The 25,045-nt window shown below is 43.3% G+C and overlaps 1 protein-coding gene across 2 annotated transcripts; it reads left to right on the forward strand.

The window, feature by feature from the left end:
* The first annotated feature begins 1,783 nt into the window (after window positions 1-1,783).
* Window positions 1,784-25,015, forward strand: TRNAU1AP (tRNA selenocysteine 1 associated protein 1). Of its 2 annotated transcripts, XM_079917119.1 has the most exons (9): window positions 1,784-1,884; window positions 2,416-2,513; window positions 7,244-7,343; window positions 7,948-8,000; window positions 10,068-10,199; window positions 11,527-11,646; window positions 15,730-15,892; window positions 16,113-16,146; window positions 23,966-25,015. In XM_079917119.1, the coding sequence occupies exons 1-9, from the start codon at window positions 1,858-1,860 to the stop codon at window positions 24,100-24,102; spliced, it is 864 nt and encodes a 287-aa protein (XP_079773245.1). In that variant the 5' UTR covers window positions 1,784-1,857; the 3' UTR covers window positions 24,103-25,015. The 2 variants fall into 2 exon arrangements, with proteins under 2 accessions (XP_079773245.1, XP_079773244.1); XM_079917118.1 differs by lacking the exon at window positions 1,784-1,884 and having other exon boundaries at window positions 2,153-2,513.
* The last annotated feature ends 30 nt before the right edge of the window (window positions 25,016-25,045 follow it).

The following is a 25,045-nucleotide window of genomic DNA, read 5'->3' on the forward strand; positions in this document are numbered from 1 at the left end:
CGCATACCGAAAAAGAAAAAGAAAGTATACTATTTAGAAATACACAGATTTTAGGGAAAAGATTTGGAAGTGGTTGCCTCAAGGGACTGGAAGTTGGGAATAGGGATAGATGGGGTAAGGGACAACTGTTTATCATTTGACATAAATTCAAAATTTTTTTTTCAGTGCCTACCATATCCCAGACATGGTTGTGGGAATTTGATTAGAAAGCGTGAACAAGGAATCCTGTCTGATAAAGCTTACATTCTAAATTAAAAATAAACATTTAAAAATCTTCCATAAGTAAAATAATATTTTTTTTTTTTGTGGTACGCGGGCCTCTCACTGCTGTGGCCTCTCCCGTTGCGGAGCACAGGCTCCGGACACGCAGGCTCAGTGGCTATGGCTCACGGGCCCAGCCGCTCCGCGGCATGTGGGATCCTCCCAGACCGAAGCACGAACCCGTGTCCCCTGCATCGGCAAGCGGACTCTCAACCACTGCACCACCAGGGAAGCCCAGTAAAATAAATTTTAAAAATGGTAAGCAAAGAGCACAGCACAGGGGCTGGCAAATAGTACTAAATAAAAGAGTTACCAGTTACAATTTGAAGGCCTCCAACTGCCATGTTGGAGAACTTACTGGAAGCCAGGCATTAGGGCAAGTGTTTTTCCCTACTTCTCATTTTATCCTCACAACAAACATGGTATGAGGTAAGCACTGTTATTATCCACGTTAGTCTCAGAGTTTAAATAACCTGCCAAAATAATTAGTGAGAGGGGACTGGGATTTGGGCTCCGTTTGTTCAAATCTATAGCCAAAGCACCCAACCATTACACTACTATGGCAGTGAATAGGATAAAGCTGGAATTTGGCAACTTGTGGTTGGATCCAAGACTTTAGACTCATGAGTGCCTGACTTTGGGGCCCAACATCCCAAGTTTAGGGTGTATAAGCTGGTAAGGAAGGGCCGAGGTGGCCTATACCAACCCAGAGGGAGCCCCAGAAATGGATCCTCAGGCACTTGCGATGACCTTCACTGTGGGAGATGACAATTACCACCTACAGAAGCTTCACATTCTGAGAAATGGGTATCAAACTGAGGCTAAAGCCTGGGACACTCCCAGATTAGGAGTCGAATTGTCAGGATTATCCGTGTTTACTTGAGTGCCTTCTATATCAGGTCACTGTTCTGGGACAGGTTAGAACTGGCAGTTTGGATTAGTGTAGGGGATGTGGTCGCAAGAAAGTGACAAGACTTGGGGATTGATTTGACTGGTTGAGAAGACAGGGTTACCCCAATTTACACTCACTTTAACTCTACCCTCCCCGCACCCCGGGGCTATACACGGGAATGGTGAAAGAATCCCATTGCAGCGTCAACAGAAATGTCTTGCAAACTGGGAAATGCGGGGTGAAGGGGTGGCTGGGGCGGGCCAGTCGGTAATTTGCCTGACGTCACACAGAGTTAGTGGGACTGAATCGTCCAGGTTCCCAAAGGGGATCTTTCACTTGTTAAAAAAAAATGTGCTTATACTTGCAATTTTTTACAACGAGCGTAAAATTACTTCTGTAATTTTATATGTACGTGTGTGTTTAAATAAAATCAGAAAGAAACCCGAGAAAGCCCCTCACCCGCGCCACTCACCATCCAACGCCAGGCAGTGTCTGCCCCGCCCCATCCTGCAGGCTCCAGTCTTGAGACCCGCCCACAGGGATCCCGCAAGACCCCGAGCGGCACGTGGGCGCGGCCCTGGGCGCCGAGTTGCGGAGCGTGCGCAGAAGGCGTCGGAGGCGCATGCTCTGTGGAGGTTCCGGCTCGGCGGCCCGGCGTCCGCGCTAGCCTCTGTGGCCAGCGAAGTCCTGGCGGGGCCTCGGGCATGGCGGCAAGCCTGTGGATGGGCGACGTGAGTGAGGGCGGCCGCCCGGGTCTGCGGAGCAGGAATCTTAGTGTCACGAGGGAGAAAGGGACTGAGGAGGAGGGTCCTCGGATCCCAAAAGGGTGGAAGTGAATGGGCGGGGGAGTTCTCTTAGGTGACTCCAAAGCGGGTCCCAGCATCTAGGTGAAGGGGCTGATTTGGAGTGGGAGGGGCCCTGGCGCCCCGCCTGGGTTCACGCCAGGGAAAGAGGGTGGGTCTTTGGGCGGATAGAATGAGAGGAATCCCAAGGATTGAAGAGCGCCCGTGGTTGTAGGACTGGAGGGATGGGGTTCCTAAATCCAAAGGGGAGACTTCCTCAAAGGAGTAAATTTGAAGGGAAGGAAGGCAGGGGACTGGGAACGCAGGCTTCAGATCACACCGCAGACGGAAGCCTCTTCACCCCACCCCACTCCCGCCAGCAGCGTGCAGCAAACCCCGGGCAGAGGGGGAGGGGCTCCGGATGCGGGAATGAGGAGCCTGGATGCTGGCCTGAGCCGCTCTGCTCTTGTGTTTACGCAGCTGGAACCCTACATGGATGAGAACTTCATCTCCAGAGCCTTTGCCACCATGGGGGAGACCGTGATGAGCGTCAAAATTATCCGAAACCGCCTCACTGGGTACGTTCTCTCCTTCCGTCTCAGCCTCAGGTCTCCTCAGTAGATCGCGCTGCAAGTGTCATTCAGGAGAAGGTAAACATCGCAAGAGTCGGGGCTTCTCACCCCTAATAATGTTATTGTAATGATATAAGCATTTGGGGGCTTGTTAAGAGGACGTATAGCGTATTGCTGACTCGAGCCAAACTGGTTTTGAAAGCTCTGTTTGCTGTGTGACCTTGATCAAGTTATTTAACCTCTTCCTCTTCACCTTGCCTGTAAAAATGGAGATAATAAAAGCACCTACCTCATAGAGTTCTGGTGAGGATTAAGTGCCACTAATTCACATTCAGCGTTTAGAACGATGTTTGGCATATGGTATATGCTTGGTAAATATAAACAGATTATGATCTGCTAGGTAATAAGCACTTTAAAATCACAAAAACCTCTGAGCTAAGTACTGTTATTAGAGAACCTTAACAACTGTCTTAAAGTTACACAGCTTTTAAATGAGAAGCCAGGACTGTAACTCAGCTCTGTTCTCAAAGCTCATGAGTGCCCTTAACTCTTATGTGAATAAGATGCTACCTATGTGCTGCTGTTCTAGATTCCCTGGATACATGGCTGAAACTAGCCAGACGTAGTCCCTCCTCTCATGGAGTTTACTACATGCTAATGGGGGAATGAGGTAATAAATAAGTATACAAAACGAAATGCAGAGAATACTTTCAGATAGAAGTGCTCTATTGCCTCCAGTTTCTTCTTTCTCTCTTAGGAGCTTAGGTTTCCTTAGGGTTCTAGTTAGAAATAACAGGATTCCTTTATCAATTTGACAGTGTTTATTGAGCATCTACTCTGTGCCAAGTACTAAAGCAGCTTGCTAAAATGTCAAATAGTTGAAAAATACAGGTGAGAGATACGAAACGTGGCCAGGTTTTTGGCTGTTTGGTGAACAGGTACTTTGTGTATTCAGAACCCCGGTACCCAGGGACGGATTTTCTGACTGGTAGAGCATGCTGGCCTAAATGTTTTTCTTCTTGTCCCTGCAGACAGAAAACCCCGATAATCAGCTACTGGCATGAAAATACATTCTGTAATACTTTATTCTTTTTAAAACAGTGATATAGGTTCTCATATTTTAATCTTCATTAAGAATTGGAATTATCCTTTCATACCATTGATTACTAAACTCTAGCTGATTTTTTATGGTGGCATTTACAGACACATTACATGTGCATTCTGTGTCATATGACAAAGACTTTGAAGTGGCGTATAAGAATACTGTAAAATAAATAAACGTAAATTAAAAACCAGGAACTGAGAAAATACGGGAAAATATAAGACCCAGGAAAAAATAATATGCAGCAGAGCATAGTGCTTAAGAATATAGTGATTGGGGACTTCCCTGGTGGCGCAGTGGATAAGAATCCGCCTGCCAATGCAGGGGACGTGGGTTGGATCCCTGGTCTGGGAAGATCCCACATGCCGCAGAGCAGCTAAGCTTGTGCACCACAACTACTGAGCCCGCATGCCTAGAGCCCGTGTTCCGCAACAAGACAAGCCCCGGCTTGATGCAACTAGAGAAAGCTGGTGTGCAACAACGAAGACCCAATGCAGCCAAGAATAAATAAAATTAAAGCTTAAATAAAAAAGGAAGGATATAGTGATTGGTTGCAAAACAGTGTGAATGTACTTAATACCACAGAACTGTATACTTAAAAATGGTTAAAATGGTACATTTTATGTTTTGTGTACTCAACGACAATTTTTAAAATTCAACAAAGAAAAAAAAGAATGCAGTCATATGTGGAGCAGCCACTTCTCTCATCGCTGGTGGGACTATAAAATGGTATGACCCCTGGGGACAAGTGTCTGGCAGTTTTCTTTTTTCTTTTTTTTTTTTTTGACCATGCCGCACGGCTTGCAGGATCTTAGTTCCCCAACCGGGGATTGAACCTGGGCCCTGTCAGCGAAAACATCGAGTCCTAACCACTGGACCACCAGGGAATTCCCTGGCAGTTTCTTAAATACACCTACCACCATATGGCACAACAAGTCTAGTCCTAGGTATTTTTTATATATATTTATATATATATATATATATATATATATATATATATTTAAAACATCTATTTATTTATTTGGCTGCGCTGGGTCTTAGTTGCCATGTGTGAGATCTTCATCGTGGCATGTGGGCTCTTTTTTTTTTTTTCTTTCATTTCCCTGACCAGGGATTGAACTTGGGCCCCCTGCGTTGGGAGTGGGGAATCTTAACCACTGGCCCACTGGGGAAGTCCCTAGTCCTAGGTGTTTACCCAAGAGAAATGAAAACATGCATCTACCAGAAAAAGGACTTGAAAAAGGATGTGCGTGGCACATTGGACAGTGGCCCCAAACTGCAGTCCAAGTATCCATGAATAGGTAAATAGATAAATAAATACTGGTATATTCATACAATAAAATACCACTTAGCAATAAAAAGGGACAGACTACTAATATAGTGACAACATGAATGAATCTTAAACACATTATGCTAAATTAAAGAAGCCTTACTGCATTTACATAAAGTTCTAAAATATACAAAATTAATCTGGTGGAAAGAACTCAGCATCTTGAAGAATTTGTGCATTTCATTGCATGTAAATTTAATCTTAAAAGGAAAAAACTAAATCATTGAACTCTAGTTAATAATAAGCATGTTAAAGTAATTGAGGGAAGTATACCAATATCTGCAACTTACTTCGAAATATATCAGAAAATAAGGATGATAAATGGGTAGGGGCATGGATGGATGGATAGTTATGTGATAAAGTAAGTATAATAAAGTGTTCATTGTAGGTGGTGGGTATATATATATATATGGTGTTTGCTATGCAATTCTTTCAATTTTTATATTTGGAATTCTTCAAAATAAAATGTTCAGACTGTCCTGAATTCAAATCCAGCCTTTGGCACATACCAGCTGTGTGGTTTAAGGCATATTGTATAATCCTAAATCTCAGTCTCCACATCGAAATAGGAGCAATGGTTTCATTCCCTCATAGAGTTATGTGAGGATTAGGTGAGATGGTGCATGTGAAGTGGCTAGCACAGTGCTTGGACCGCAGTGGGTGCTCAGTGATGCTCAGCTCTTACTGGTGGTGGTCTTTATATCTGTGAGCCTTAAAATTCTAGCACACACAAGACAGAAGGCACAGAGTTGGCCCACCATTCCTCTAAGCGTCAACATTTATGGAGCTCATAGACTGTGTTCTGAGATCCTTGGGCTCAGGTACTGCCCTTGCCCATACCTTTCCTTTTGGCTTGGTGTCCGGAAGGTTATTTGAACTGAGTATCATAGTTCCAGAGAAGTCTGGTTTATTTCACTGGTGATAGCTTTAAGGAGGCAGTTGAGGAAAATTAACTGTTTTCAGTATAAATCTCTTAGGAGGAAGGGATGTCAGAGGATCTAGCCACATCCTCCTACATATGTCTCTTAGTGATGCTTTAAAAAATAGAACACTAGGAATCTCACGGACATCCCCCAATTAGGTAAGGTCCATAGATTTACGTTGTCCAAATAGATTTCAAGTTTCTAAATAGGAACCATGTTCTTCAACTCTGTATCAGCCTGGCCGGTGGTAGGTAATCCAAAAAACCTTTTAAATTATGAAAAGTTTGAAACAAATGTAGAAAGAAGAGTACAATGAAATCTCATACAGCCACCCCCAAATTTCTTTTTCTTTTTTTTGTAAATTTATTTATTTACTTTATTTTTGGCTGCCTTGGATCTTCCTTGCTGCCGCGGGCTTTCTCTGGTTGTGGCGAGCAGGGGCTACTCTTCGTTGTGGTGCGCGGGCTTCTCATTGCGGTGGCTTCTCTTGTTGCAGAGCACGGGCTGTAGGCGTGCGGGCTTCAGTAGCTGTGGCATGTGGGCTCCATAGTTGTGGTGCATGGGCTTACTCACTCCGTGGCATGTGGGATCTTCCCGGACCAGGGCTCGAACCCATATCCCCTGCACTGGCAGGCAGATTCTTAACCACTGTGCAGGGAAGTCCCTCAACACCTAATTTCAAAAATTGTTAATATGTTGCCATATTTTTCTTATCTACCTGTCTATAAAGATAGATTTAGATAGGTAGATTTTTTTTTTTGCTGAACCATATGAAAGTAAATTACAGGCATTATGACATTTCACTGCTAAATATTTGAATATACATTGCCAATAACTGGACATTCTGTTACATACCAACAATGCTCATATCACATTAACAAAATTAATGATTCCCTAATACCACATAATGGTCAGTATACATTTAAATTTTTATGATTGTCCCCAGAATACCTTTTATAGCTTTTTTTTTTGTTTTTTTTTTTGTTTTTTTTTTAATGAATTAGGATCCAGTCAGAGATCAGATCCTGTATTGCATTTAGTTCTTTTGTCTCTTTTTAATGTAGAAAAGCCCACTTCTTTCTTTTCTCAGAGCACTGACTTTTTAAAGACGTAGGATTGCCTTACATAAGGTTCTACATTCTGGATTCTGGTCCTGCATTCTGGATTTGTTTGTTTCCTTGTGGTGGTGTTTTACTTGTTCTGTTCCTAATATTTCCTATAAACTGGACATTAGATCTAAAGGTTTGATTGGATTGCATAGTAAACATTAATAGTATGGGCTCTGATTAGAAAAGGATTTTTTCCTCCCTTCAGGCCCAGACTCAGTCTCTCATCTGGGTATCACATCTTTAACCATTCTCTTTTTCTGTTTTCTTTCCAGGATCCCAGCTGGCTACTGCTTTGTAGAATTCGCAGATTTGGCTACAGCTGAGAAGTGTTTGCATAAAATCAACGGGAAACCCCTTCCAGGAGCCACACCTGTAAGGACACTGAGATAATGATGATGTCACCATTTTTATCGTTATTGATAACTCATTTATTGAATCCCAACTGTATATTTTATTTAATCCTGTAACAACCCTAAACAGTAGGCGTTGTTATCTTTGACAGACCAGGAAACTGAATCACAGGGAAACGGAATAACTTACCCAAGGCAACACAGGTAGTAAGTAGCAGAGCCAGGATGCAAACTGAAGATTGGTTGCCTCTAAAATCCATTCCCTTTTCACTCTGCACTGCTGCCTCCATAACGGAAGACTTGAAACTCTAGACCTCTTGCTTGAGAAAGCAGAACAGGCTGGCAGCAGTGAGGACACTTTTCAAGAGAGTTACATTCTGCTCTTCCCACAGTTACTTAGCTTACAGCTGCACCACGCTGGCACACCTGGGCTCATAGAACCATGGAGCTGGCAGTGCTCTTAGCGGTCATCCGTGCAACCCCCTCCTTTTATACAGGAGAAAAAGCTGAGGCTTAGAGAGGGGGAGATATTTTGGCCAAGGTAATTTATTTCAGTTTTTTTCAAATATTGTTTGACTCTTAAAACACCTTTCTCTGTTTTAGTTTGTTTGTTTTTGAATTTCCAGGCAAAACGTTTTAAACTGAACTATGCCACTTATGGGAAACAGCCAGATAACAGGTAAGTACAGAGTAGCCACAAGGTAGCTTCAAGTCCCAGGAAATGTCTAGATAGAGACAAGATGCGTCACTGTGCTGGTCACTCCCAAAGAGGAGAATGGGGAGCTGAGTTTGGCCCTGCTTTGCCTCCCTCCTCAGGTCGACCCCCTCCCATCCCTATTGGTGGACGCTTCCAGTTTGCTTCCAGTCAGGGCCCATGTCTTCTCTATATTTGGTCCCTCCCCTAGTCCCATGACTGCTCACAGTATTGACATTTTATTCAGTAAGAATCAACCTGTTGTAGCAACATAAATTGATTGAGCATTCCAAACTGCTGTCTGAAAGCTTGAAAACAATGTATCAAAAGCTTTAGATAGAGTTGTACCCTTTGAACCTGTAATTCTGCTTTTCAGAGTTTATTCATTGATGTGTGTAAAGGTTAGCCTTGAAAGTGTTCATTGATATCATATGATATCACAGTGGAATCTCAAAAAAGGATACAGATGAACTTATTTACAAAACAGAAGTAGAGCCATAGACTTAGAAAACTAACTTATGATTCCTAGGGGATAAGGGGAGGGAGGGATAAATTGGGAGATTGGGATTGACGTATACACACTACTATTTATAAATAGATAACTAATAAAAACCTACTGTGTAGCACAGGGAACTCTACTCAGTACTCTGTAATGGCCTATATAGGGAAAGAATCTAAAAAAAGAGTGGATATATGTATATGTATAACTGATTCACTTCACTGTACACCAGAAACTAGCACAACATTGTAAATCAACTATACTCCATTAAAAATTTTAAAAGAAAGTATTCATTGGAGTGTTACATATAATGGGCAAAATTGGGGGAAAACCCAAGTAATCTAATAATAGGGAAGGGGTTTAAATTACAATACGTTCATTATTTGGAATGCTGTGTATCTGTTAATGTACCATAGCAGAATACTCATATGTTAAGACGTTGGTGAGATGCTAAAAGTGAAAAAAATGCTAGAAACAAAACGAGTCGTATCCAATTTTTGTAAATTCAAAAGAAGAAGCCAAAGAAAAAAGACAAAAGTATATATCAAAGTGTTCTTAGTGATTACCCTTGAGTGGTTGGATTATTGGTAATTTTAGTTTTCTTTTTCCTTTTGTGTATTCTGACTTTAACTTAAAATAAAATAATAATGTTTGCTTTTTTTTTTCTTAAAGAATTGTTCTAGAACAGGGGTTGGCAAACTGTGGCCTAATTTTGTTATCACCTGCAAGCTAAAGATGGTTTTTACTTTTTTTTTTTTTTTTTTTGGCTGTGCCGTGCGGCTTGTGGGATCCTAGTTCCCCAACCAGGGATTGAACCTGGGCCCTTGGCAGTGAGAGTGTGGAGTCCTAACCACTGGACCGCCAGGGAACTCCCTTTACATATTTACTTATATATGTATGTATGCATGCATACCATGCCATGCCATGCCACGTGGCATGCGGGATCTTAGTTCCCTGACAGGGATCGAACCCATGCCCCTCTGTGGTGGAAGCGTGGAGTCTTAAGCACTGGACCACCAGGGAAGTCCCCTCTTTACATTTTTAAAGGATTGTGAAAACAGACAAAGAAAGAGCAATAGAGACCAGAGGTGTCCCCAAAGAGCCTGAAATATTTACTATATGGCCTTCATAGAAAAAGTTTGCTGACGCCTGTCCTAAAAGTTCAGGGATTTCATGTGAGCACATCTTGAGGAGAGAAGGTTCAGTTCTCATTTTCCCTCTGCCTTTCACCATTTGAATTGAAAATATGCGGTGAATACAGAATCTCTAGTTTTATGTTTTGAGCACCTCTGACGTGTGCCCCTGTCTGCACTCATGTAATGCTTGAAGCCAGACAGGCGTTATACAGTGGGTGAGCGACTTGGGGCGGGGGACTCCTTCCGTAACTCTTCTGCCGGGACTGCCAAATGAAACAGATTAGGACCTGGTCAAGGACCCATCAGATGTGTTGTTGCCTAAGGCGGCCCAGAAAAGATTTACCTAGAATGGGCCAAAAGAGCTCATCAGAACAAAAGTTTTGGTCTTTGTCTCTGAATTTTGTTCTCTCTTCTCAGCCCCGAGTACTCCCTCTTTGTGGGGGACCTGACCCCAGATGTGGATGATGGCATGCTGTATGAATTCTTCGTCAAAGTCTACCCTTCCTGTCGGGGAGGCAAGGTGGTTTTGGACCAGACAGGAGTGTCTAAGTAAGGCCTTCGTTTTATTGATGCCTACCCTGTTGGTTGCAGCATTTATCTCATAGATGGAGGTGTGGTAACGAGGCCCTGTTGCATTGTGGTTAAGAGCACAGGCTCTGGAGCTAAACTGCCTGGTATGAATCCCAGCCTCAGTACTGCCCAGGGATTATGCAGCAGACAAGTTACTGAACCTCTGACCTTGTTTCCTCATCTGTGAAACGGGACTGATTAATAGTTTCTGCATCTCTCGTGGGGTGGTTTAAGGATTGAATGATGTAATATAAATGAATCAATAGGAAATGCTTTATAGGTGTTTCTTCTTTTATTTATTATTGTTACTTTAAAAGTGGAAAGACCTCAGGAAAGGTTTATATGTATATATATTCTTTTTCATATTCTTTTCCATTATGGTTTATTATAGGATATTTATATAGTTTCCTGTGCTGTACAGTAGGACCTTGTTTATCTATTTTATATATAGTAGTTTGTATCTGCTAATCTCAAACTTCCAATTTATCCCTCCCCCACCCTCTTTCACCTTTGGTAACCATAAGTTTGTTTTCTATGTTTGTGAGTCTGTTTCTGTTTTGTAAATAAGCTCATCTGTATCATATTTTAGATTCCACATATAAGTGAGATCATACAATATTTGTCAGGAAAAGTTCTTTCTTGATCTGAGTACTAGTTATGAGCTTGGGCTTTGAATTTGAATCCTGCTTCTACTACGACTTTGGGCAAGCTATTAAACCTCCCTGAACTTTGGTTCTGTCTTCAGGAGGATGTGGATACTCCCTTCATCAAGTTGTTGGACAGTTTAATGAGATAATCCTGGGAAAATGCTCAGCACAGTGCCTGGGAAGTAATAAATGGTCATTAAATGTTAGTTATCATTCATTTACCCCCCAAGTGGAATATGCGTTCAGGAGAGCAGGAACCTCACCTGCTTGTGACTGCTGGGTCCCAGGGCCTCGTGTAATACCGAACATACTCGGTAAATATTTGCTGAATGACTTTCTATGACTGTTACTACTGCTGCTACTACCATAATGATAATAATAATACTTTCAAGTAGATTGGGAGGTGAGCTACTATTTGGGAAGAAACCCTATCAGGACGGTATGGAAGAGACTGATGAGCTGAAAGTGGGAATTGTGCAGATCTTGGGATCCTCCAGTGCTTGAATCTCACGTGGCTCTGTGGCACCCCTCTGCTCATGGGGCTCTCAGCCCTGCCCATGTGGTTTGATGGACTCTCTCCCTTCTCAGCCCCTTTTCCATTCTTAGGCTTTACCTCCATCACATTTGTGATCCAAATAGTGTGTGTTTTTCTTCTGCAGGGGCTATGGTTTTGTGAAATTCACAGATGAGCTGGAACAGAAGCGAGCCCTGACAGAGTGCCAGGGAGCAGTTGGACTGGGGTCTAAACCAGTGCGTCTGAGCGTGGCGATCCCTAAAGCGTGAGTTCCGCGCTGGCGTGGGGGCCAGGGAGGGCTTCTGGACTGATCCCCACCCACACACGCCTCGTCTGTTGTTGATAATCAGGGCGTCCACGTGCTGAATGGGAGGCTGCCAGGAGATTCAGTTCAGGCCACAAATAATGAGTGCCTGATATTTGCCAGGCTGGGTGCTAGAGATGAGCTAGCATAACCCTGCCCCTCCAGAAGCTCGTAGCTGGGGAGAGAGCTATGACTGGGGGAGGCAGATGCATTCAGACGTCGCTGGTAGCAATGCTGGAAGAGCAGTTTGGGTCTGCAAACTTAATGTCCCTGCTCTTTGCCCAGTAGTGCTGCTGTTAAAAATTTATCCATACAGTTAATAAGAATTGAGCAGAAAGAAGAAAGTTACACTTTTTAGCCAATTTTAGCCTTTTTTATATCAATGAAACCTACAGACCTCTTATGAGCGTCCCTTGCTATGGGAGTGGCTAAGAATTCATGATATAGGGAACATGATATAGGGAATTCCCACAAGCTGCGTGGTGCGGCCAAAAAAATTAATGATACAAACACAAGAGTATACGTACATCACTATTGTACCTGTCACTCTGTGCAGAAAACCCTTCTTTCCTTACAACTCCAAGCAGGTTTTTTACTCAGATGTAAGACAGTTTTTCTCTACATATAATCTTCCATCCTTTGGCTCAAGCAATGGTTCTGAACTAGGGGTCATTGGAACAGCTGAAGACAAATTTGGTTATCACAACTGGGGGAGAGGTGCTGCTGGCATCTAATGAGTACAGGCCAGGGATGCTACTAAACCTCCTACAGTGCACAGGACAGCCCCTGTGACAGAGAGCAATCTGCCCCCGCCATCCAAATGTCAATTTTGCCAAGGCTGAGAAACTCCGTGTTAAAAGTAGAAAAGTGGCTGCACTCTTAGGGCAGAACTTCCAAATGGCCATGTTTTTTAAAGCAGCAAAAGATTTGGAGGCTCTTTGCGGTTTAACAATGTTTAATACATGGAAGATCAGCTTGAGTGACTCCCCTCCTTCAAATATTATTTGTTTTGAGCCATATTTTTTAAAATATTTATTTATTTATTTATTGACTGCATCAGGTCTTAGTTGCGGCGCACGGGATCTCTAGTTGTGGCATGCAGGCTCAGTAGTTGCGGCGTGTGAGCTCTGTATTTATGGCACACAGGCTCAGTAGTTGTGGTGCGTGGGCTTAGTTGCTGTGTGGCATGTGGGATCCTAGTGCCCCAACCAGGGATTGAACTGGCCTCCCCTGCATTGCAAGACCAGTTCTTAACCAGTGGACCACGAGGGAAGTCCCTGAGCTCTATTGTGTATATAAAAGCATTAAAGAAAATATTGAAAAGAAAGGAATGTTCTCATTACTCTAAAATGACTGCTTATAATTTCTCGGTTCCTTTCCAGGCTTCTCCATAAGCTTCTGTGATGTATAAATATAGATATAGATGTAGATGTAAAAACACACACACTACATATATTTGGGTCAATTTACATGTGGTAGATTCATTTCTTTATTCATTAATAAAAAATATTTTATTTATTTATTCATTCATTCATTTGGCTTCATCGAATCTTAGTTGCAGCTCATGGGCTCTTCATTGCAGCACGCAGGCTTCACTCTAGTTGTGGCCCTCAGGCTCCCGAGCATGCGGGCTCAGTAGTTGCAGCACACAGGCTCTAGAGCGCGAGGGCTTAGTTGCCTGTGGCATGTGGGATCTTAGTTCCCCGACCAGGGATCAAACCCGTGTCCCCAGCATTGGATGGTGGATCCTTAACCACTGGACCATTGGATGGTGGATCCTTAACCACTGGACCACCAGGGAAGTCCCTCTTTATTCATTTTTAAATTACAATAACAGTGGTCACTCTTTTTCTTCCCCAGTTTACTCATTATACACACTTTGCCATTGAGTTGCACAGTCGTCGTCATTGTAATATTTTTAATAGCTGCAAGATATTGTTTTGATTGTATATTCTGTCTAGCAGTTCCTCTGATGTTCACTATTTTGGTTGTTTCTGCTGTGTCACCATTTATTCAGTCAACCATAATGAGTCCCTACAACTGCAGCCCCACCCTAGACTTTGAAGTTGTAGCTATAAACGAGAGAAACAAAGTCCCTTCTGCAGGGAGCTTATGTTCTGTTACATCTATTTCTTCACTGAACATTGTCAGTATTTGATGCCTGCCTGTGGGGAGTGGTCCTCAAGCACTGGGAATTGAAGGTGATAAGAGTTCCCTTCGAGAGTTAGCCTGTAAGAGCTGAGTGTGGAGAAACAGAAGAGAAGTGTGCAGACGCAGGCCAGAGAGACTGTACCTCCAGTGACCTGAACATGTCAGGAGGGAGGTGGACTCCTTGGACACATGGCCGGGGTGGGGGGTTAGCATGGAGGCGAATGTTAGCAGTTTCCAGCCTGGCAGTGGGCGGGGAGAGGGAATCTGTGCCGTCAAACTTCATCAAGCCACCCCGTCAGGAGGTGATGCTAAGGAAATGAGATATGGTCTGTCTAACTGCTCTGGCTGAGTCCTGCTCACCAGGCAGACATTAAACTCACAAGGAACTTGGGAAGAGCTCATCACACGTGGTTTTTTACGTTTTTGAAAGCAGTGGATCCTTTGCAGGTTTGACATTCTGTCTTTGGTTAGCAGTGGCTGGGATAGCCATGCAATCAGAGAAGAAAGCTTTCTGCTGACCCTAGGCCTCAGCCTTGATTGGTGAATGCAGGAAGTGGGGGACAGGCAAGGGGTCTTGAGTCTGTCAGGGCAGGAGCTGTATGTAGTGGTGTGGTGGTAGGAGTGTGAGCCTTGGAGTTAAATTTGGCTTCGTTCCTCTGTGTAGTCTTGGGTAAATCACTTAACTTTTCAGAGGCTCAGTGTTCTCGTCTGTAAAATGGGAATAATAAATAATAGCTGTATCACAGAGCTTTGCAGGACTTAAAATAGGAAACTATGTATGACAAATAATGGGCATGGGGACTTCTCTGGTGGTCCAATGGTAAAGAATCCCCCTTACAATGCAGGGGACACAGGTTCGATCCCTGGTCAGGGAAATAAGATACCACATGCCACGGGGCAACTAAGCCCGTGCGCCACAACTACTGAGCTCACGTGCAGCAACTAGAGCCCGCGTGCACCAAACTACAGAGTGCACGCACTCTGGAACCTGCGCACCACAACTGCAGAGCCCACGTGCCCTGGAACCTGCGCACCACAACTGCAGAGCCCACGTGCCCTGGAACCTGTGCGCCACAACTAGAGAAGAGAAAACCCACACACCACAACTAGAGAGAAGCCCGCGCACCGCAACGGAAGATCCTGCATGCCTCAGCGAAGATCCTGCGTGCCGCAACTAAGACCCAAAGCAGCCAAAAATAAATAAATCTTTAAAAAAAAAAATAATGGGCACAAATCTCAAGTACCTACTCCACAAACGGTAGCTTTGACTACAGTTACAGGCTACTAAAATGCTTCTCTTATGTTTTTGCAGGGAAAAGGTGATAAGATATTTTGTAATTTAAAATGCTTCTTGGATCATTATAAATCCAGATCCTCCAGGCTATGTTCACCTGAGCCTTTGTGGCTGGCAGAAAAACAGCCCTCTAAGATCTTGAGAAGGGGAAAAGTCAGTACTAACAAGGTTTGACAAGAGAGACAAACCTAACCATTGAAAACTCCCATCTTTTTTTTTTGTTTTTGGCCGTGCTGCATAGCCCACAGGATCCCAGTTCCCCGACCAGGGATCGAACCCAGGCCCTTGGCAGTGAAAGTGTGCAGTCCCAACCACTCGACCACCAGGGAATTCCCGAAAGTTCCTATCGTTAAAGCTGGGCTCTGGGACCAGACTGCGTGGGTTTGAATCTATTATTCGCTGTGTGACTTTGGACAAATGATGTAACCTCTCTGTACCTCAGTTTTCTCATCTGTAAAATAGGAATAATGGTATATTTACTGCATAGCACCATTGTAGGGATTAAATGAGTTAATCTGCGTAAAACACTCAGAACAGTCCCTGATCATATAGTGTTATGGAAATGTTTGCTTATTTGTTTATTTCTTTCTTCTTTTAAGGAGCCGTGTGAAGCCAGTGGAATATAGTCAAATGTACAGTTACAGCTACAACCAGTATTACCAGCAGTACCAGAACTACTATGCCCAGTGGGGCTATGACCAGAACACAGGCAGCTACAGCTACAGTTATCCCCAGTATGGCTATACCCAGAGCACCATGCAGGTAACCGTGATTTGGCCGGTCTGGCCCTCTTGGGTTACATCATCCTGTAGAGACCTGGGTGATTCTCCAGGATGGGATGGGTAAGGATGGGAGCTTGGGCTTCAGAAAAAAACAGAAGGAAAGATGAAGCAGCTTAATTCCTCTTATTAAAAATAAACAATCCTAGTCATGGGCCAGGATTTCACCATGCTTCTCACCCACCTCTCTGGTCTCTTGGCAGACATATGAAGAAGTTGGAGATGATGCATTGGAAGGTAAGAAAGGAGTCCCTTCACTCAGTGCGTAAAATGTGAGTGTCACCCGAGGGGGTAGTGCAGATCTCAAAGCACCCTGGGGAGCAACTGACAGGGGAGGGAGCCCTGACAGGATATAGGTCTGTAGCAAAGACACCATTGCCTTATATTTGTTTCAGTTTGTAAAATTCATTTTTTTCATTTCATGTTTTAATTTTTTCCCATATATCTTTAAATTACATGTTTTTCTCACTCAAGTAATAGTTATTGAAAGTTTGAAAAATACAGTAAAGTATTATGAAGAAACTGAAAATCACCCCTGATTTTTCTACATAGTAATAGCCATTATTACTTTTTTAAATTAAAAGTTTATTATGATTTTTACTGAATTTAACAGAAGAAAAAGAAAGGAAAACCAGAGGAATTGCTAACCTTCAGACAAATGTTTTTTTCAAATGAGATATTCGTACTTCTTAAAGGAGTCTCTAAGGTTTGCAAAATTATAAAAAACAAGATTTTTTTCAACATGTTTCTGAACAGATGTTAGGTTTAAGGTTTAAAGAAGTAAAATAACAGTTGTCATAAAATCAGACATTGATTTCTAAGTAAATAAAACTTTATGTCAGATAGATTTTAAACTTTGAGTCTTTTTCTAAGTCTGTTTTAAGAATTATTCTTTAAGAGAAGGTCAGGGGCTTCCCTGGTGGCGCAATGGTTAAGAATCCACCTGCCAATGCAGGGGACACGGGTTCGAGCCCTAGTCCAGGAATACCCACATGCCACGGAGTAACTAAGCCCGTGCGCCACAACTACTGAGCCTGCGCTCTAGAGCCCGTGAGCCACAACTACTGAAGCCTGCGTGCCACAACTACAGAAGCCTGTGTGCCTAGAGCCCGTGCTCCACAGCAAGAGAAGCCACTGCAGTGAGAAGCCCACGCACTGCAGAGTAGCCCCCGCTCGCCACAACTAGAGAAGGCCTGCGCACAGCAACAAAGACCCAACACAGCCAAAAATAATAAATAAATGAAATAAATAAATTCATTTTAAAAAAAAAAAGGAAAGAGAAGGTCATAGGAAAAGTGTGATCTGTAAGCAAAATATCCTTTAACGGAAACATCTGCAGGCAAAAAACAAACTTGTCTACTTTGTAGCATTTTTTTTTTCAAATTTAATTTTTATTTTCAAATTGGGAGGTAAGCTTATTTAAATATTAATGGGAAAATTGCTAAGAGGAACAAGAGCGCAATTATGTATTTAGAGGGATTCATACAAATGATTAAACTGTTGACCAGCAGAAGAAACATCTTCTATTGGATAAAGCAAATCTGTTAGTGGGAGGGACAGCTATTATCATATTAATATCTATTGGGAGAAATGCCATATAATTCATTAAAATGTTTTAAAAAACTATACCTATAGGAATATTATATATACTTCATAGCATTTTTTTGTTTTGTTTTGTTTTGTTTTTTTTTGTTTGTTTTTTTTTTTTTTTTTTTTTGTGGTACGCGGGCCTCTCACTGTTGCGGCCTCTCCCGTTGCGGAGCACAGGCTCCGGACGCGCAGGCCCAGCAGCCATGGCTCACGGGCCCAGCCGCTCCGCGGCACGTGGGATCCTCCCGGACCGGGGCACGAACCCGCGTCTCCTGCATCGGCAGGCGGACTCCCAACCACTGCGCCACCAGGGAAGCCCCTTCATAGCATTTTAAAGCACTCTCACTTATGTGCTGTCATCGAATTCTGGCAGCAGTGACCCTAGGGGTGGGCTGAGCAGGACATTGAGCTCCAGTTGGCGGATGGGGAGCTGGCGATCCTCGCTGTCTTCTCAGGGTCACACAGTGAGTTAGAAGCAAGGTTGAACCTGGGGTCCCTGTCTTTCTATCCTCAGTCTCTCACCGTGTCCTGCAGGAAGCATTGCATTGCCTCCTTTTTAAAGAAATTATCCTGATTGTAATAATATTTGTGTATAACGCCTTAGAATTTTTCTATTTCTTTCTCGTCCATTAATAGTATAATAATAGCCAACATATTTTGTGCCAGGCACTGCTGCCTGTCAACACTTTGATGAGTAGGCACTGTTATAAACCCCATTCTACAGAAAAGAAAAACTGAAGCTTAGGTAGTTAATAATAGCTAACAGGTTGTACTATATGCAGGGCATTGTTCTAAGCACTTTACATGTATTAACTCATTTTACCTTCACTACGGCTTTGAGGTAAGTACCACAATTATCTTGATTTTACAGAGGCGAAAACAGGTAGAGAAGTTAAATTACTTGTTCAAGGTCAGCATAGTTGCAAGAGGTGGACTGTCTTGGAACCCCTGCAGTCTTGCTCCAGACTTCATGCTCTTTACCACAGAGTTATAATTTCTCCCTTTTTTTTTTTCTTGGCCACCTCGCATGGCTTGCGGGATCTTACTTCCCCCACCAGGTGTTGAACCCGCACCTTTGGCAGTGAAAGCGTGGAGTCCTAACCACTGGACCACCAGGGAATTCCCTAACACCTCCCATTTCAACCTAATAGCCACCCAGTGATGGGACACCGCAGGGACTGTCATCCTTCTTCATCTATCCCTTGGCTCAACAGGCCATCCTCCAGGCCCAGTCTCCAGAGTGAGGAAGGGCGCTTTATTGTACGTGTGTCCATAGAGTTCCACACACCCAAATGCCTGCCCTTGGGGATTCTCCGGTGGTCCAGTGGTTAGGACTCGGGGCTTTCATTGCCATGGCCTGGGTTCTGTCCCTGGTCGGGGAACTAAGATCCTGCAAACCATGGCATGGCCAAAAAAACCCCAAACAAACAGACAAATGAAAAACAACAAGAAAACAAATGCCTGCCCTTGGTGGATCCCTTTGCTAGTCTGTTCCCATATGCTGATACCTCCACTGAGTGGAGTGACTAGAGTTTCCATATGGAGATGCTGTACGTGCTCAAAGCCTCAACTCATAATTTAGATTAAAATTACAAGAGAGGGCTTCCCTGGTGGCGCAGTGGTTGAGAGTCCGCCTGCCGATGCAGGGGACACGGGTTCGTGCCCCGGGCCGGGAAGTTCCCACATGCCGTGGAGCGGCTGGGCCCGTGAGCCATGGCCGCTGAGCCTGCGCGTCTGGAGCCTGTGCTCCGCAACAGGAGAGGCCACAGCAGTGAGAGGCCCGCGTACCACACACACACAAAAAAAAAATCAATAAAATTACAAGAGAAAGAAATATCCCTCTGGTGGCAGAAACGGACACAGTACTTATGTGAAAAGATTCACCACTGACTGGTTGATTCAGCACTCACTGGTTGATTCTTAAGAGTAGCTGAGGGCTTCCCTGGTGGTGCAGTGGTTGAGAGTCCGCCTGCCGATGCGGGGGACACGGGTTCATGCCCCAGTCCGGGAGGATCCCACATGCCATGGAGCGTCTGGGCCCGTGAGCCATGGCCGCTGAGCCTGTGCGTCCGGAGCCTGTGCTCCGCAACGGGAGAGGCCACAGCAGTGAGAGGCCCGCGTACCACAAAAAAAAAAAAAAAGAGTAGCCAAGAAAACTGGAAACAATTTACAGAAGGGACTTCCCTGGTGGCACAGTGGTTAAGAATCCGCCTGCCAATGCAGGGGACACGGGTTCGAGCCCTGGTCCGGGAAGATCCCACATGCTGCGGAGCAACTAAGCCCTTGAGCCACAACTGCTGAGCCTGCGTGCCTAGAGCACGTGCTCTGCAACAAGAGAAGCCACGGCAATGAGAAGCCCGCACACCGCAACGATGAGTAGTGTGCGCTCGCCTCAACTAGAGAAAGTCTGCTCGCAGCAATGAAGACTCAATGCAGCCAAAAATAAACAAATATATAAAAAAGGGGAAAAAATATACAGAAGAAGCACAAATGGCCTATAAACCACAAGAAAAAAGAATTTAAACATACATTATTTGTGTCAGTCAAGGTTCTCCAGAGAAACAGAGCCAATAGGATATACGTATTTATAATCTGTAAGGTGGGCCAGCAAGCTGGAAACTCAGGCAGAATTTCTGTATTACTGCCTAGAAGTAGAATTCCTTTGGGAAACCTTGAGTTTAAGGCCTTAAGGCCTTTAATTGATTGGCTAAGGCCCACCCATGTTATTGAGAGTAATCTTAAAGTCAGTTGATTTGTTGATGTTAACGACATCTACAGAATATCTTCATCTAGACTGGTGTTTCACCAAACTGGGCACCAGTAACCTAACCAAGTTGACACATAAAACGTAACCATCACATTGCTAATACTAGTAATCAAATACAAATTAAAATATACTATGTTTCTGTAAAGAATTCTTATAATGTTCATGTCCATTGAATCAATTTTACCTGAAAGATTTTATCCCAAAATGATATCAGTACAGATAAATATCTAATAATAGGGGATTTGTTAAACAAATACAGTAAGGTTTTTGTTTGTTTTAATAAAATTATTTATTTATTTTTGGCTGCATTGGGTCTTAGTTGCTGCGCCCGGGCTTCCTCTAGTTGCAGAGAGAGGGCTACTCTTCATTGCGGTGCGCAGGCTTCTCATTGCAGTGGCTTCTCGTTGTGGAGCACGGGCTCTAGGTGCGCGGGCTTCAGTAGTTGTGGCACACAGGCTTAGTTGCTCCGCGGCATGTGGGATCTTCCTGGACCAGGGCTTGAACCCGTGTCCCCTGCATTGGCAGGTGGATTCTTAACCACTGCACCAACAGGGAAGTCCGGTAAGGTTTTTCTTAAGATTTTTTGTTTGTTTTATTAAATCATGTCTTTCTCTAATAATATTGACATAGGAAAATGTTCTCAATGAAAAAAGTCCTGAAATAGGATATACAGGAAGATCCCAGTTAGGGATTTTTGTTTTTTATTTTGGGGGATATAATTCACATAACATAAAATTCACCCTTTTAAAGTGTAGAATTCAGTAGTTTTTAGAATAGTCACAAAGTCTTGCAGCCATTACCACTAATTCCAGAAGAAACCCTGTGAAACCCCTAGCAGTCACTCTCCAATATCCTTCCCCTGGCAACCACTCATCTACTTTGGATTTACCAATCCTGGACATTTTAAATAAATGGAATCATGTATGATGTGTGGTCCTTTGTGAATGGCTTCTTTCACTTCTTTCACTTAGTGTTTTCAAGATTCATCTATGTTGTAGCATGTCATTCATTTCTTTTTATGGTTGAATAATATTCCATTGTATGGATATCCATTTTGTTGATGGACATTTGGGTTGTTTCCACTTTTGGTATCATGAATAATGCTGCTATGAACATGTGTGTATAAGTTTTTGTGTGGATATAGAAAAGTCTTCAGTACTCTTGGGTATATACCTAGGAGTGCATTGCTGGATCATGTAGCAAACTCTTTTTAACCATTTGAGAAATGGCCAAACTTTTCCAAAAGGGCTTGGAACATTTCCATTCCCAGTAGCGTAAGAGAATTCCAGTTTCCCTGCATCCTCACCAACAGTCGTTATTTTTCATTTTAGCTATCTTAGTGGCTTTGAAGTGGTATCTCATTATGGTTAGAGTTGCACTTCTCTGACGGCTAATGACGTTGAGCATACTTTCGTGTGTTTATCGGCCACGTGTATATCTTTTTTTGAGAAATGTCTATTCAAGTCTTTTGCCCATTTTTAAATTGGGTTGTCTTTTTGTTGAGTTGTAAAAATTCTTTCTATTTTTTTCTAGTAGCTTTTATCTTTGAAGATTGTTTAGGCTGTTTTGGGTGCCTTGCATTTCCATACAGATTTAATGATCAGCTTGTCAATTTCTGCAACAACAAAAAAAGGCAGCTGCGATTTTGATAGGGATCGCATTGAATCTGTAGATCACTTTGGGGAGTACTGCCATCTTAACGATACAGGTCTTCCTCGACTTAATGTTAAGTCAAAAATGCATTTAATACACCTAACCTACCGAACGTCATAGTTTAGCCTAGCTTAAACAGGCTCAGAACACTTAACATTAACCTACAGTTGGGCAAAATCATCTAACACAAACCCCATTTTATGATAAACTGTTGATTTTCTCAATTTATTGAATACTGTAATCCTAGTGAAAAACAACAGTTTCAGTGTATTACTTGTTTACCCTCGTGATCATGTGACTGCTGCTGCCCAGCGTCACAAGAATATTGTACTACATATCGCTAGCCCGGGAAAAGATCAAAATTCAGTTTCTACTGAATGTGTGTCACTTTTTTACCATCGTAAAGTTGAAAAATCGTGAGTTAAACCATCATTAAGTCGAGGACCATCTGTATTTGTCTTCCAGTAAGAGTACGTGGGATTTCTTTATTAAGGTCTTTAATTTCTCCAGTTAATTTTAAAATGTTTTAATGAATGGGTGTGTACATTTTATTTTTTAAATTAATTAATTTATGGCCACACCCTAGGCATGCGGAACTTCCCCAACCAGGGATCGAACCCATGCCCCCTGCTTTGGAAGCACGGAGTCTTAACCACCAGCGAAGGCCTGGGTGTGTGCATTTTTGTTTTTGTTTTTGTTTTTTGCGGTACGCGGGCCTCTCACTGTTGTGGCCTCTCCCGCTGTGGAGCACAGGCTCCGGACGTGCAGGCTCAGCGGCCATGGCTCACGGGCCCAGCCACTCCGCACCATGTGGGATCTTCCTGGACTGGGGCACGAACCCGTGTCCCCTGCATCGGCAGGCGGACTCTCAACCACTGCACCACCAGGGAAGCCCTGGGTGTGTGCATTTTAAACCAACAGTACTGAAAGGAAAATATAAAATGTTATCAGTCATAGTAACTGAGGATTCTTTTAAACTTTTTGAATTGTGAAATATAAGTACATGGAAAAGTAGATAAAACATGTATAGTTTGATATGTAATGATGAAATGCCCATGAAACCTTCATTCAGGTCAAGTGGAAACATTGCCAACATTCCCACAGTCACAACCCCCAACCCCGCTAAGGAAAACTACTTACTGTATTGGGTTTTGTAGGGACAAAACTCTTTATAGTTTTCTCACATAGATATGCATCCCTAAGTAGCAGGGTTTGGTTTTGCTTGTTTTTGAACTTCAGTGCCATTGTACTGTCTGTACTGTCTTGGTTCTTTCATTCAATACTCAGCATTTTATTTGTGAGACTCATCCAAGTTGGATGCAGCTGAGGTTCATCTTCAGTTCCCTCCTAAGGGTAGTTTGTTAGGGGTTTTAAAAAAAAAGAAAACTATTATGTATTTTGTCATGATTTCTAGTGAACAAATGCCACTATTGCAATCAAGAAAGACGAGTTTAAAAATACAGGGCTTGGTGTTTCAGCTCCTGTATTTGACCATAAGCTCTTTCATTAGACATTCATTGTTCTTGATTATTTTGTTGATCACTTTCCAAACCCCAATTGAAAAACAGGACCACACCAGAAAATCCGGTGCATGTGACAGCTAGAGACATGTGTAGTGTTTAATAAATGTGGAGTAACAGCCGCCATTATTTGAGTTCTAATTACATGTGTTACATTCTGAGTACAGGTGACCCTTGATCAGCTCAACAGTTAGGGGCGCCTACCAACCTCACAAGTCAAAAATGCACATGTAACCTAGAGTCAGCCCTCCCTATCCTGTTACTCCACATCTTCAGATTCAACCAACTGTGGACAGTGTAGTACTGTAGCATTTACTCTTGAAAAAATCCTCATACAAGTGGGCCCACGCGGTTCACACTCATGCTGTTCAAGTGTGAACCGTGCATTACCCTGTTTTCATCCTCATACAAAGCCTGCAAGGCAGTGCTGTCAGCCCACGCGAGGAAGGAGGGTACTGAGTCTCTTGTGGCTGCTGAGTGCTTCTCCCCTCTGCGCCCCCTGAACCCATCCTTGCTTCTCTTCCAGACCCCATGCCACAGCTGGATGTGACTGAGGCCAACAAGGAGTTCATGGAGCAGAGCGAGGAGCTGTACGACGCGCTGATGGACTGCCACTGGCAGCCCCTGGACACAGTGTCTTCAGAGATCCCCGCCGTGATGTAGCCAGGACAAGACACAAGCCAGAGTGGGCTTTGTGAGGGAGCTAAGAGACTCCTTTTTTAAAAAAAGATTACTTCAAGAACTTCTACCTTTTTTGAAATTTGTAAGATTTTAGTAATCAACTGTTTCCTGAAATTATGAATACTTCCTGGGATACTGCTGCCTTCATTTGAGCCATTTGAGTTTGAAAATGAAGGGACCAGCTGTTAGGAGAGGGATGAATGAGGTTCCATTTTATCTTTGAACAATAATCATTTATCCAGGTAGGGTTGTCTACACTCCTGGGGATTAAGGATTAACCACCAAAGTTAAGTTCCTAAAACCAACTTCTTAGGTGACAGGCACATTACTCCTTAAGGTTGTCTTGAGGTCAGAGTGCATGGACTGCCTGCAGGAATGGTGCCAAATGGTGGGCAATTATCTGCTTTCAGGTATTCCCTTCCCCCAACAAACTTGCTTCCAGTCTGGTGGCTAGGCAGAGTTCATCATTCAGACTGGGGAGGAAGTGGCCCATTGAGAGACGTGTTGGGGCCAGCTTAATCTAGACCAAAAGTCCTGGATTGTTTTAGGTAAAGCCTGTACCATCTGTGCCAAGCCCACCTGTTAGCAGATATTAATCCACTTATATATAGGAACCGGTAATTCAGAAATATAACCTGACCATGAGGTCAACCATCACCAAACCATATTTTGATGCCAACCTTACACATCTCTGTATTTATTTTCCAAATAAATTAGGAGATCCCATTTAACTTACCACAAGGACCCTCCTGAAAAGCCTTACCTATAGCTTCGTGCTAGGAAACGGGGGGGGCCCCCCCCCCCCGCCGGCGGCGGAGTATGCCGCCCCAGGACGTTAAGTACCAGTCCTGCGCTCAGCCTGAATTCTCACTCAGCAAGAGTAATACAATTGCAATTATAGAACTGATCGTTTTGTTCCTTTCTG

This window comes from Stenella coeruleoalba (genome assembly GCF_951394435.1).
Source record: "Stenella coeruleoalba genome assembly, chromosome: 1".
Taxonomy (NCBI): domain Eukaryota; kingdom Metazoa; phylum Chordata; class Mammalia; order Artiodactyla; family Delphinidae; genus Stenella; species Stenella coeruleoalba.